We start from the raw sequence: 14,654 nt of genomic DNA, 5'->3' as shown, positions 1-14,654 counted from the left end.
ATTCCTAGCAATATTCTAACAAATGTCTTCCACCTTTGCCTTTGCAAGACTATAGAAAGATCTCAAATAAACCTAATTAAACAGCAACTTTTGGAGAGAATATGAACAACATTTTACATATGCACCTTCATATGACCATCCGTAAAGGAACTCTGCCCAATTTCCTGTCAGCTAAATAGTAGCAGTAAAGAGAATCAGTTAATGCATTCTGAGAAGTTTATATTTAGTTCAGTGGGACAATTGGGATAATGTCTAAACAGAAGACATAGACTTTAAGATATGCCTTTGTTCCTTTGCTTGTGGTGACGTGAACTCCCTCAAAACATTTGGGTATAGAATTTTGTGAGATGTTGGTGTTCCATGAAATAATTTCATTGATATTCATATTTATCTCCAAAGATCTTCTTCTACTAGGAATTCCAATGACTGTCACACAATATTTATCATTCATATAGCACTTCACAATTTGTAAAACCCTTTTACTGCATATCATTTCAATTTCCCATGTAGAGTATCAACATCCCCCCTACCAAATAGAAAAGGACAGTTCTTTGTTTCAGTAAAGTAAGGCTCTGATAAACAAAAATTGAAATCAAATATATTTGTGTCAATAAACATTGTTTTGAACATAAATCTTAGGGTATTATACTTTGCATTAAGCTATCAATATTGTTAGCTGGTGTCTGTCCAGCAGAAGAACACAAGAAGAAAAGTATGAGAAATCTCTTCCCAAAAGCTGATCAAAACTTTCAGCAAATTTACCTTTTGATGCTGCCATTAATCAAAGCTTCTCAAGTGTTAGATAGTAATTTCCACCAAACAATAGCCATGGAAATCCATGAGCTCAATATATCCATCATACACCAGTTACACATAAACACCACAGCCATCCACAGTCAGAAGCTAATGTCTAAACTTTCCTAGAACTCCAGCCCTTATTGGTTGCTTCCACATGCAGATACAAAGCATATAATCAATCAACAACTAAGAGAGGAAACGAAAGCCGTAACTGTAAAATTGATAGCCATCTACTTTTGGATTTTAAGTCTACTAACACCCCCAACCCCTGCTCCTGCCACAAAAATAAGTAAATAAATAAATAAATAAATAAATAATCGCTTCCTGATGAAATTGATTCCTCCTTTTTTACTTCCCTGAATTCTTCCTATTGCAAAATTTCACTTTTTCAAAGCAGCTTTCCTTGATCTTTCCAGGGAAGTCATCGTTCTCATTTTTGCACGCCTACAGTACTGTTCATCTCTAGCATTTATTATACATTTTTATCTATCGGTTTATCCATCTACACACATTTCATAGTATATTGTTTTGTCCTCAGGTATTTAAAGATCTGTAAGACTGGGTCCTGCCTTAAATTCTTTTATACCTTTCAAATCCTTAGCATTATGCATTAAACAAGTGTGTGGCAATATTTCGAATGCCACTTTTAAAAAGTTTGGCTTTTTCACATGGTTAGAGCGACCTTTTCACACAAAAGGAGTATCTACTATATATTACTTCGGTTCACAACCATAAAATTTAGTAAAATAAAAGGAATAATTGGGAGATTTCAAAAAATCCTCTAGCTTTATAAAGCTGAGTGGAATTGTGTATTAATAAAAACATATGAGCAACTTCAAATAATGAGGGATACATTTAAACTGTATTAAAATATCTTCAGAATCAGCAAACTTGATTAGGATTCTCCCGGAGGCTTCACACACTGAAACCAGATATTTATTATTCCAGGGAAAGGAGGCTCAGTTTTAAAAGATTCATCGTATTAATTATTAGCCACGCCATCCAGCAGCTTCCCGGAAGGCAGAGGAAGACAGGCTCACAACGATGAGTTTCAAACCAATGGAAGCTGAGTTTGTGCCTCAAGTCTTCCATGCGTGCCTGGGCACCGCTCCCCAGGGCTGAGAGAATTCAGCCCAAAGCAATGCGCTGGAGAGATCAGAGGGGAACGTTGGATCCTGAGCAGTGGCCGCGGGCTGGCTGCGCTCACCCTCCGGTTCCGGGTCAGAGGAACGCTCAGGCTGGTACCCGCGTCATCCCCAGTTTCCTCCCACCAGGGAGCGACTCGGCAGCCAAACCCGAGGCTTCAGGAACCGGACCTCCATCCACAGCTGCAATTCTGGGTATCAGGGAGTTCTAGTTCCAGGGCCGATTTCTGCTGGGAAATTAGACTTTGGGGTCCACTCACCTCACCCCTATTTTCTACAAAACTTTGTGTCTTTCTCTAAATAAGAATTCATACCAAGTTGGAACTAGCCCACCCTACCCCAGCAGGTCCACTCCCCTCCAGCCTGCGAACGGCACCTACTCACAGCGCCTCCCAGCCCCGGGAAAGGGGGAAGGCTCAGGTGTGCGGGATCCCCAGGCTGAGTGGAGAGCGGGCTGGCGGGCATGCTGTCACCTTGTGGTCCGCCACGCCGAGGTATCCGTCCAGTGGCCGCGGTCCCGCGGGGACGCCGGGGCGCGGCTGGGGGCTGCTCTCCGCCGCCGGCAGCCAGCTGCCGGTGGCCGACGCCTGCTGCTGCTGTTGTTGCTGCTGCTGCTGCGGGGGCCGCTCCTTCTGGCCGCCGAGGCTGCTGTACACGAGCAACAAGCTGGTGCACATGGTGGTGAGCGCTAAACACACTGCTAGACCATGGCGCTGCGGGCGGGCGGGAGAGAGGAGAGGAGAGGGGCTGAGTGCAGACAACGGAGGAGCGCGCCCAGCGGGGACACCTGCGCGGTGGTCACACTAGTGGGGGAGATTTGGCGCGGGGGAAAGCCTGGGCCCCAGCCCCGCCGCACGCAACTGGGACAGAGAAAGCACCGTCCCCTTGCGTACCGTAAGGGATGCTCCGGGAGCGTCGCTGCTTTCGGCCGCCGCCGCCCAGATCTCTCGGTAGAGGGCAGGTGGTGTACGGCCCCAGGCTAAGGGAGGGAGCGCGCCGGGGCCGAGGGCAGGGATGGGTTTGCACTCTGTGGAAGGGTCCGTCTGCCTTAGTCACCCCAGCCAAGCTGCTGGAATCTTGAGTCCTTAACACCTCTCCTTTCCTGGGGCCCTGGGGCTCTCCCTTGGCGATCCTTGCAAGTTTGAAATCCAAGAAAACGAAGAAAGTCTGCAAAGGTCCCTCCTCCCTGTCCCTCTTAGTTTTTGGCAGGCTGTTGCTTTTGGGCACCCCCATCCCTGGAGCAATCTGCCCACTCCTCCATCGCACCTGCAGCTCTCTGCCACCCCCTCGGACCTCTCGCCGGAGATCTAGGAGGCGAGGCAACCCGGGTTCCCATCCTGGCTCTGGGATTCCGAGCCAGGCAGAGCTGGAGAATCGGGAGGGAACGCGGAGCGGGTAGAAAGTTGTCCCTTTGTAACAGGCGACCTCGCGGCCCAGGGTTAGAAGTCCCGGAGTCTCCCCGGTGCGTCCAGCGGACCCTGAGCCCGGGGATCCCCCTCTTTGCCCAGTGGAGTTGCCACAACTGACTCACCATCAGGGTCTTCATTTTGGGCACCTCTTTTGTGCAGAATCCTCAGGCTCGCGTGTCCGGGGTCACTTTTTCCTGGAGGGTTTCCATGATGGGTGATGGGGCGGAGGCGGCTCTGATATTTGCCCAGCAGCCGCCCGCGGCAGATCGCGCGCGGGAGCCGCGGGACCCGGGAAGCGCCGCTGTTGCAGAGATTAGAGACAGAATTAAAACTGAACCGGACCCTCGTAGTCTCTCAGTGATCTACACAACTGCCGCCTGCCGCCGCCTGCTGGGTCCTAAAGACCTCTGCATCCCCCTCCCCGCCCCCAAATAACAATCTGAAATTTTCAGTAGTGAGATTTCTGGACAGAGAGAGTTAACCGAGCCAGTGTACCCACTTCTTGGTCCGCGGGCTTATTTATCTTTAAAGAAGTCATCAAGTAATAAAGAAGGAGAACCTGATTGGATTCTGAACGTGATAGCCATTTGAAAATTTGCAAACTAAATTTTCTGTTTTGCGATGTTGATAAAAACAAGTCAGTCTGCCAGATGTCAACAACTCTATAGCGTTTGCATTTATGTTCGTAGCATACAGAAATCTATAATGAAATTATTTTTCTTAAAAAATTATTTATTATTACATTTTTCAATTGCTCGCTTTATAATTTTCTCTTCCCTCTTATTTTTACTTTATCAGATCCAGTTATTCTCATGGAATCTTTAGCTCACAATATTTCATCTCAAGTGTTTCATTTATTATTTTCATTAAATATTGCCATTTATATTTCTGCCTGACTTTTGAGGTTCCTAGTGTTCATCTAAATGATCTTAAAGTTTTAAAAACATTCAGCATGTCACAGCTACATGATTAACTTGACCTGTAGATTCTTCCTAATTTGGATGAAGAATTTCTGTCTGCTAGAGATAAAACTGCGTATGGCTTATTTCCTAATCCTAAGGTCTTTGGTGCTTTCCGTTGGTCTACTGTACTGACGGCACATAATTTCACATTCAGGACTTCAATTAAAATTAAAAGAACATAATTATTGTCTTATGTTGGGAAATTCACATCAATAGCTTGTTTTAAGGATGCTCTCTCCTCTGCATTGAATTACAAATGGCATTTGTTAAACGTCTAATTTACCTAAAAACGTATTTCTTGTGAAATTGCTCAGTGAAAATAGTTGTCTTAATGTATTACTTAATACCTCACCTGTAGCAGTGTAATGTTAAAGATTACATTAAGATGGAAATGATCAGCAGGCCTACTGAACCATGGGCACAATAAGAGCTTTCTCAAGGCCAAAAAAGGCATTACAATCCATTTTTAATCTTCCCTAATCTATTGCTGGACTGATGATACAACAGGAACTATTTTTACCTTATGAGGCATCCTTCCACACTTAGTATTAAGAAAGTTAAAATTATTGGTGCAATAATGAATATCAGAGCAACGTGTTTGGGAGAGGGCAAGAAAGCACATAATTTAGCCTTTCAAGGAAAAGCAAAATAGGAAGCACTGTCCAACATTGCCAGCCTTGAAGCTATTTATTCAGTTTGTGCTTTAGGCATGAATAGTATCAGTTGTTAGGGCAGGAAAAGCAGCAGCCAGAGGAGAATCTTATCAGGTCTTGGCAATTCTTTATTGTATGGTTGCACTTGACACTCAAATTAATGAAACAAAGGACCAACTTGATGAATCATTGGAAGCAGATTATCTGTGTTTCTCCAGGGATCCTTTTAGATGCTATTAGAAGCAGCTCCTGCATTTTTCAGGATTATTCCCTCTCCATCTAGCAAGTTGCCCAGTGACTGATAAAACAATTCTAATATATTTTGCCATGCCAAACAGAGGCATCATGTTTATGATTTAAGTTCATGGCGGCATGTTGGACATCTGTTACACAGTATGTCTGACCAAATTCATTAAGCTTATGGGTTTTTTCCCCCTCCTGGGATAGCAGTTAGCTAGTTGCTAAATCTACTTATGAAATGGCCAGAGTAAATTTAAAAATGTAATTCAGAGCTTGATTTGAAAGATTTCAAGGTCTTGGCTTTTACATATTTGATTAGATTAATGCGGCTGTTTTAGGCATTCTGGCTTGAGAGCCAGATGGACAGGATAGGGTGAGGGAAGCGAGATAAAGAAAACAAGTCATAGAATTTACTTCAATTTGATGATCACTAATGATCGCCTGTTATTTGGTGATTCTGTATTAGAGAATACAGTGGTGAATTAGACAGACCTTCTCCTCTAAGAGCTTACAGCCTAATATGTGTATGTGTATGCACATGTGTTGAGACGAGTTCATGAATAGGCAATAAAAGGCAGAGTACTATAGAGCTAACACAAATTTATCAAGCACTTCCTATGTTAAGGACTTACTCTGTTGAGTACCTACTATGTGCCAGGCATTGGTGATACCTGGATCAATAGACCACATGCTATCCTCATAGCCTATTCCCAGATAAGTGCTTAGAATCTTTCTGTTACAACCTTTAGAAACAATCAACATACCTGATTTGTTTTTCAACTTCTAAATGCCTGCTTATGTAAGGTCTGAGGGCTTTGTTATTTCAAGGGCATCTACCTATGTTTATGTACCTTTATATGCACCTTTAAGTTAATCATTTGAATAGCTACACAGAGTAGAAAACAGGCAGCATTCACAAACACTTGACTGACTTGGAGACAAGTGGACAAGTAGACAAGTCAGTGAAGCTTTTTAGTTCATCTAACTTGCACAGTTCAATACAAAGTGAGTTGAGAAATCACAATTTGTTTCTCAAAATCCAGATAGCTGAGATGGATTTCTCACCATTTAAAATTTTGCCACATTTCTGCCTCTGGTGCCATCACATCCAATCAAATAGCTTCTTCCTTTTGAAAAAAGGAAAAAAAGAAAGGAAAAGAAATTGAGTGTTCTGCAATGTAGGTTATGTGATAAAATGAAGGTGAGAATTGATGAAACAAGGCATGTCATAGGGCGATGAGACAGCAGGTGGAATCTGTGCTCAGAGGGAATACCAGCCTATGCTCATGCCACAAAAGGCAGCAAGAAGCTACCAAAGGAGGAAGAAAGACAGACTGCTGGAAATCCACGAGATCTGCCCACGATTCCTAAAATTCCTAAGTGACTTCTCAATTTAGAAACAAACGTTTCAAACATTTCAAAGATGGATTAAAACCAGAAAACAACATAATGAACTGCATTTGAGATACAATTACTTTCCACATTATGATCTCAAAGAAAAAGAAGAAAGTTTTACTACATGCAACAAGAGCAAAAATTTTAAAAATGGTGGAAAGTTCCCATTGGACAAACTTGATACTTGTCCATTTATGTTTGCAGTTTCCTTAGCTCTCTTCATTTTATAGGCTAAGCCTAGTGGTTCCATCCGTTGAGAATAAGCTCCTGGAATCAGGCTGTGAGGACCCAGATTCTGACTTTACCATTTTTCAGCTCTGTGATCTAGGGTATGTTACTTTGCAGGGATGTACTTTCCACATCTGCAAAATAGCACCCACCACAAAGCATTGTTGTGAAGGTTAAACAAGATACTACAAGTGAAATGTCTTGAGCAACACTAATAAATTGTTAATAGCATTTTATATTTATGATTAATAAACTGAGCTTGAAGGCAAAACAGCAGAGCTTGACTTTTACTTCTAATTGCTGTATGACCTTGAGCAAGGGACTGTCAATATATCTATAAAATGGATATAACAAAGCCTATATCACAAATCGTTAGAGGGCTTATTAAGATATTGTGTATGTAACTGCTTTGTAAACTGTGAAGCTCTGCATAAACTAAGGTAATAGTAACTCATTCATTAATTCAACAAATATCAATTGAGCATCTACTGTGTGCCAGGTATTATTCTAGGTCATGGAGATATGAACAAGACACAGACAGACTCTGCCTCATCAGGTTTATATTTAAGCAAGGATGATAAACTAATACAATAGGACCAGGCATGGTGGCTCACACCTGTAATCCCAACACTTTGAGAAGCCGACGTGGGAGAATTGCTTGAGCCCAGGAGTTCGAGACCAGCCTGGGCAACATGGTGAGACACTGTTTCTACAAAAAAATACAAAGATTAGCTGGGCATGGTGATGCATGCCTGTAGTCCCAGCTACTTGGGAGGCTAAGGTGGGAGGACTGCTTGAGTCTGGGAGGTCGAGGTTGAAGTCAGGCATGATTGTGCCACTGCACTCCAGCCTGGCTGACAGAGCAAGACCCTGTGTCAAGAAAAAAAAGAATGTCAGATGCTAGGAAGAAAAGCAGGGGAAAAGTTAGAGATTGAAGTGTAGGAGTTGTTGTAGCTAGGATGGCAACAATTGAGCAGATAAATGAGTGAAGTGAAGGAGTTAGCCATGAGGCTATCTGGAGGAAGGTCATCCCATGCAAAGGGAACATCATGTGCAAAGACCATGAGGCAAGAGATAGCTTGCCTAAGACCTTGCTTGGCATGTTGAAGAGATAGCAAGGGGGCTAGTGAGGCTGGAATAAAGGGAGCCAGAGAGTGGTAGAGGAGGATGGCAGAGAGGCAGTCTGGAACCAGATCATCTAGGACCTTTTCAGCCATGAAATAGATGGTGTGAAGGAAACCCACTGGAGGGATTAAGGTAGGTAAAGATTATGGATCCGTAATGCCTTGGAAAGATCACCTGACTGCTGTGCTGAGAATAGCTTTTGGAGAAGGGAGAGTGGATACAGGGAGATCAGTTTAGGCTATTGCAATGGTCTAGGTGAAATGAGGTCATAGAACTTTAACAAGTGACTGAATTCAAGATTTGCTGATTACTGGGTATGAGATACCATAATAGAAGTAGAGAGGAGGGAAGGAAAACTGTAAGACTTGTGGACTGGGCAGCTGGAGAATGGAGCTGCTATTTCCAATATGGGGAACACTGTGAGAGAAGAAGGTTTAGAGGCTGTGGAGGGAGAATTTGGATGTAGATACAATCAGTGTGAGATGTCACAGGCACTTGCAGTTCAGCATGATGTTGGGCTTAGAGATGTGAACTGAGTATCACAAGTAGGAATGGATGAGATCACCTAGGAATGAGCCACAGAACAGAAGAGGTCACAGGCCTGAGTCTTGAGAGTTGCAAATTTGAGTTGCCAAGAAAAGGAGGAATCTTAGTAACCACGGTACTGAAAAACAACAAATGACTATCAGAACTTGATTTGATTTAGGTGGCTGATTATTTTCATTTTTAATGGATTTTTCCATGCCAACACAGTCATTTATGTTCTCAAAGCACTTTTCAAATTTTATTATTGCACCAAGCATATTTAGTCATATCTATTTACATGTTTATTATTCATCCTCTCTTCTAGACTATAAATTTTCTATGTCTTATTACTGTTTATATCCACAAAGCCTGGCACATAACTGAGGATAATAATATTAATCACTAATATTTAGTTAGCCCTTACTATGCACCAGCACTATTCTAAGAACTTTGCATATATCAACTTATTTAGTCCCTACAACAACCTCATGAGGTAGGTACTATTACTATCCCCATTTCACAAATGAATGAACTGAAAATCAAAGAGTCATTTGTTCAAAGTCACCAAGATAGTAGATGGTAGTGTTTGGGTAAATAAACATTTGATAAAACAAATACATTTTTTTTTGTTAAAGAATGAATGAATAAGCCAGGCATGGTGACTCACACCTGTAATTACAGCACTTTGAGAAGCTGAGGCAGATGGATAGCTTGAGCAAAGGAGTTCAAGACCAGCCTGGGCAACAAGGCAAAACCCCATCTCTACAAGAAATACAAAAATTAGCCAAGCATGGTGGTCTGCATCTGTATTTCCAGCTAGGGAGGCTGAAGTGGGAGGATCACCTGAGCATGGGCGGTCAAGGCTGTGGTGAGCCAAAATCAGGCCACTGCACTCCAGGCTGGGCGACAGAGTGAGACCTTATCTCAGCAACAATGCAACAACAACAAAAGAATGAATAGAAACTTTGTGAGAGTTCCAACAGCCAAGTTCTTCTATTGAACCCTAAATTGGTCTGATTTACAAGAATACTGTATGGATAGTTAAAATCCAATCTTTAGATAGTATAACCAAAGGCATCATTTTGTGAGGTACTTTTTTTGCTAGTTTTATTTTTTAAGATCTATACATACAATAAAATGTTCAGAATTTAAGTGTATGGTTTGATGTGTTTTGACAAAATTATGCATTTTTAACTACCACCACTGTCAAGATATAGATCATTTCTGCCACTCCAGAGAATACCTTTATACTTCCTAGGAGTCATACTACCCCTAACCAAAAAGCAAACATGGAGACCTTGTTTTGAGTTTTATCTTCCTATTCTGTAAGTTAATATAGATGACATCATACAGCATATACCTTTTATTCTGACTTATTTTACTTAGCATAATATTTTCGAGATTTATCCATGTTGTTGAGTGTATTAATATCTTATTCCTTTTTATTGTTGAGTACTATTCTATTGTGTGACTGTAGCAATATTTAAAAAACATCGTTCCTCCCGTTAATGAACATTTAGTTTGTTTCCAGTTTGGGGTGCTTACGAGCAAAGCTATTAACCTAAGAGTGGAGTGGTTGTATTATATGATAGGTGTCTAGTCAACTTTAGAAGGCTATCAGACAATTTTCCATAGCGGTTGTACCATTTTATATTTCCACTTGCAATGTATGAGAGTTCTAGATAGTTCCACATCCTTGTCAAGCCCTCGATGTGGTCAATCTTTCTAGTGTCCTTTGCCTTTCAAAAGGTTTATACAGTTTTCAAGATAAAGACCCAAATCTTGGCCAGGCGCAGTGGCTCACGCCTGTAATCCCAGCACTTTGGGAGGCCGAGGCGGGCGGATCACGAGGTCAGGAGATGGAGACCATCCTGGCTAACACAGTGAAACCCCATCTCTACTGAAAATACAAAAAATTAGCCGGGTATGGTGGCGGGAGCCTGTAGTCCCAGTTACTTGGGAGGCTGAGGCAGGAGAATGGCGTGAACCTGGGAGGCAGAGCTTGCAGTGAGCCAGGATTGCACCACTGTACTCCAGCCTGGGCAACAGAGTGAGATTCTGTCTCAAAAACAAACAAACAAACAAAAACCCAAAGCTTTGTTTAGTACACAGGATCCTTACTGACATTGCACTCACCATTCCCTTTCAATCTCACCTCCTAATTTCTGCACAAGAACCCTTGGAACTACTCATGAAAACTGTTCTTTTAATTCACAGTCTTTACACTAATTGAGTCTTTTAAGGAGTCCCTCCACCCCTCCACCTCCTCCTCTTTCCTTATGTCTCCACCTGCGCCCTCCACCAGCCTCCCTTACTTCCTCAACTTCCAGTAGGATAGTGGTGCTCCTCTTTTATGCTTCCATAATTTGGTTAAGAGCACAAGCTTGTATCATGCAGATCAGGTTTGGCCCAGCCTCTCACACTTAACTCCCATACCACCAAGAGAAGCCACTGATTTCTTTGTTCTCAATTTCCTCATTTGTAACAGGCTGGTCATTAAACCTTTCTAGCAAAGTGGTTGTATAGACAAAATATACTAATGTACATAAAGTGTTCCTCACCCTTTTGGGTATACAGAAGGGTCCATCTGAAGGTAGGTTTTTCATGAGGGACTGCTTGTTTGGTATAAAGGGAGGCACATTCGTCTTTCAAATGTTTATTGAGCTTATAATAAAAAATAAGAGTTAATATGAACTGTGTGCCTGCTGTTGTGCTCAATACACGCAGAAGCTTATTTCACCCTCGCCATCACTGTCTGAGGCAGGTAATGGTGTCACCTCCATCTTACCAACAAAGAAACTGAGATATAGAGAAGTGAGGCCATTTGCCCAAGGTCACATGGCTAGAACGTGACATATCAAGATTTGACTAGGTCTGTGTCACTGTGGAGCCTTCTCTCGCAAACTCCACATTCCACACTCCACTGTTTCCAAAATGTTCTGACCTTAGGCTAAGTCCTCCTCTAAATACTGGGGATGTGGGGAAGAGAAAGACAGCCCTCACTGCGGAAGACAAACCCATATGCAGATAGTTCTTTCTGGCTGTTGTTCAGTTTTTATTTTAAGTTCCAGGTACATGTGCGGGATGCACAGGTTTGTTACATAGGTAAACGTGGGCCATGGTGGTTTGCTGCGCAGATCAACCCATCACCTAGGTATTAAGCCCACATAAGCAGATAGTTCTAACCCAATATGCTAAGTGTAAAGATTGAGTTACAAACCAAGAAGCGGAAGGGGCACAGAAGAGGGACACGTAGCCATGTGAGAGTGGTTCAGATATAAATTTTGGCAGAAGAGAAATGCTCAGCTGGTTTTTAAGGAACACCAGAAGCAGGCCAGGAGAAGTCAGTGTTTCCAGGCAGAGGGGACAGCATAAACAAAGGCATGGAACCTTGTGATACGTGCTGGAAACAGACAAGCACTTCATGAGTGAGGCAGGGAGTTGTCAGAGCCAAGATGGTTCTGTACAGTTGCGCAGGTTGTACAGTGCCTGAGGATGTACATCTAAATGGGCATCACTCATCATACATGTTGTAGATTTGTGTATTTATTCTGTCAGTTTCCTTGAAGATGACACTTAAGCATTTTGCTTTACCAGATATCAGTGTCACAACAATTTTCCAGTAGATAAAAGTAAAGTGTTGCAAGTAACAGGGACCTATATAAATATGCATAAAAGTATTATTTGGGCTAGGAGTAGTCTGCTCAGAATTGCTTTCTAGGTGAATGTCACTGCAGATAGATGATGAGAAGGATGGATTTGCTGGGGGGAGGAGTGGAGTCAGAGAGCAACTAGGAGACTGTTGTAGAAATTCAAGTGAGAGATGAAGGCTTCAGCCAGAGCAGTGTTGGCTTGGGATGGATTTGAGAAATTCTTAGGCAGGTATTATGTTACAATGGCTAAAGTGGATTAAATCCTAACTTTGTGAAGAGGATTTATAAATACAAAGCGTGCTTTCTTTCCATGCAAAATGGTGTGTATAATTCTGGTCACATTTCAGAATGATACAGGATAAGAAGAAAAAATGGCTTACATCTTATCTTAGTTTGAGTTCTCTCAGAAGCATACCCTAGGATAAGGATCCATATGGAGTAATATTTGGCAGGTGAAAGAAACCCCATTGGGAGAGTAGGGAAGTGGCACAGGAAGGGAAGGCGGCCAATACATGCTGCATTATCAAGCAAGTTACTACTATAGGCAACTGGAGCTCAGTCCTGCTGGGAACCTCCTGGCAGCCAGTGTGGAACTCAGGTCTCAGTTATTCCACCTGAGGGGTGAGGGAGCAGTGATATTTATTTGGTTAAGGACTGCTCTGGGCTTGGGGCTGTGGGCGTTGATTCCTTGGCAGCACAGGTGGAAAAGCAGGTGGGTCCTGGAGGCTGGAAAAATCCCTCCGGCAGACATGCAGGTGCTGGAAGTTTGAAATCCCCAGTTTGCACTGAAGTGGTAAAGGCACAGGGATGAGGGCGGGGCATCAACAGCATCTGCTGCACATGGAAATTGCTCTGTAAAGTTCTCAAAGGAATCAAATTCATTATGTCACTCAAACCTCCCAATAACCTTGTGAAGTAGAAAAATGAGTGGTTTCCAACTAAGGCTGTGTATCTTTTATTAATGGTCAGTTCCTCCTCCCTCCACAACTGCTGCTCCAAATAGAGATATCTCTTGTCACAGCCCTTCTTTTTCTCATCACTGATTTGTTTAGATGCCTGTCTCCTGATCTAGATTGTGAGCAGTTTCATTTAGAAATTCTTTTTATTACTCATCTTTGTTTTCCAGAGCCTCGCAAAAAGTAGGTGCTTAGAAAATGTGATTGTGAATGAACAACTAAATGATTATTATCGTCATCACTATTTTAACTTTTTTTTTTTTTAAGCTTAGGACTGAGATTGCTAAGCAACGTATCCAAAGTTACCCACCCGATCAGTGGTGTCTGGGCTTGAACTCAGCTCTTCCACCTTCTTTTTGAAAGCATGGGGATTCATAAACCCCAATGGCATATTAAATGTGGCCTATATGAGGACAGGTCAACAACTATGAAGGAAGACCAGGACACTTCAGAAAGGGGAGCTGCTTTTCACATTGGGAATAGATATTGCATTTTATTATTTATAGGATCTCAAAGTAAAATGGGGAAAGATAAATAGGGGCAAATACTGTGACTCCCCCTAAAAGAAAACAGATATTTCCTCCAAATATTAAAGAAAAGGGACCATCCCTGCAGGACCCAATGTAACAATCTGAAGCTGAACGAGAAGCTGTGCTGTCAACTCCCTGCGCTCCTGGCTAACCAAGAGAGTCAAGGGTGATGACGGCACACATTGAGGAAGGCAGGCTCTTTTGTGCTTTTAGTAGAGCGTGCAACATAAGGGGTAGCAGCTGCAGGAAGGAAAACCAGTTCGAGTTTTCAAAATGAATTTAAACATGCATTCTTGAGTGGCCTTGCAATATTTCTGCTAATGTAAAAGGCATGATTGATCTACATGTGTTTTTCTGCCTCTTTTCACGCGTTAATTTATATCATCCTGGTGTCTTCTTACTTTTGTTTGGAAATGTTGCATATGCCATTTAAAGTAGCGGATTTTATTTAAGCAGCATTGAAATGTTAAACTTTAAAAAGTCAACATTCAGTTAAAGAGTCAGTTTGAACCTTGTATCCTCATCAGAAGATGTAAATTTGTGATTTTCAAATGTCTTTTTATCTATGGTACCTCCATTTTACCTCTGCATAACGTTATAGATATAGGCTCCACTGTTGACTAGGTCTGTGTTTCAATCCCAGCCCTGCCACTTATAGATTGTGACCTTGAATAAGATACCAAATCTCTCTAGGGAGATGGCGATATTTCCTCAGAGGGACTGTTTTAAGGATTAAATGAGACAATGAGAAGAGTAACTAATATGTATACGGTACAGCATTTTCCATATACTTAATCCTCATAACAATTCTTTCCGGTAGGTATTGTTACTATTCCCCATTTACAGATAAGAAAACTGAGTCACAGATCAGCATCTCGCCCAAGGTCACATAGTTACTAAAGCTCAGGGTCACATAGTTACTAAGTGGTAGTGTCAGAATTTGGACCTTGGCACATAATTAACTTAAAACAAATCATATTAATTATTATCATAAAACTCTAACCTGGAGGCTCATGATATGAATTTAAATCGAAG

At 42.1% G+C, this 14,654-nt stretch overlaps 1 protein-coding gene across 1 annotated transcript in view; it reads right to left on the bottom strand.

Moving 5' to 3' along the window:
- Positions 1–3,869, bottom strand: part of ST6GALNAC5 (ST6 (alpha-N-acetyl-neuraminyl-2,3-beta-galactosyl-1,3)-N-acetylgalactosaminide alpha-2,6-sialyltransferase 5) — a 192,945-nt gene extending 189,076 nt beyond the window's left edge. The window contains exons 1-2 of the mRNA XM_011977906.1: positions 3,475–3,869; positions 2,417–2,656 (exon numbers count right to left, since the gene is read on the bottom strand). Coding sequence (XP_011833296.1) covers positions 2,417–2,656; positions 3,475–3,489 — 255 coding nt within the window. The 5' untranslated portion in view covers positions 3,490–3,869. The remainder of the gene's footprint in view (positions 1–2,416; positions 2,657–3,474) is intronic.
- Positions 3,870–14,654: the final 10,785 nt, after the last annotated feature.

This window comes from Mandrillus leucophaeus, unplaced genomic scaffold (genome assembly GCF_000951045.1).
Source record: "Mandrillus leucophaeus isolate KB7577 unplaced genomic scaffold, Mleu.le_1.0 Scaffold103, whole genome shotgun sequence".
Classification (NCBI taxonomy): domain Eukaryota; kingdom Metazoa; phylum Chordata; class Mammalia; order Primates; family Cercopithecidae; genus Mandrillus; species Mandrillus leucophaeus.
The sequence above is the reverse complement of the archived record's forward strand: the minus strand, read 5'-3'. Positions and strand labels throughout refer to the sequence as shown.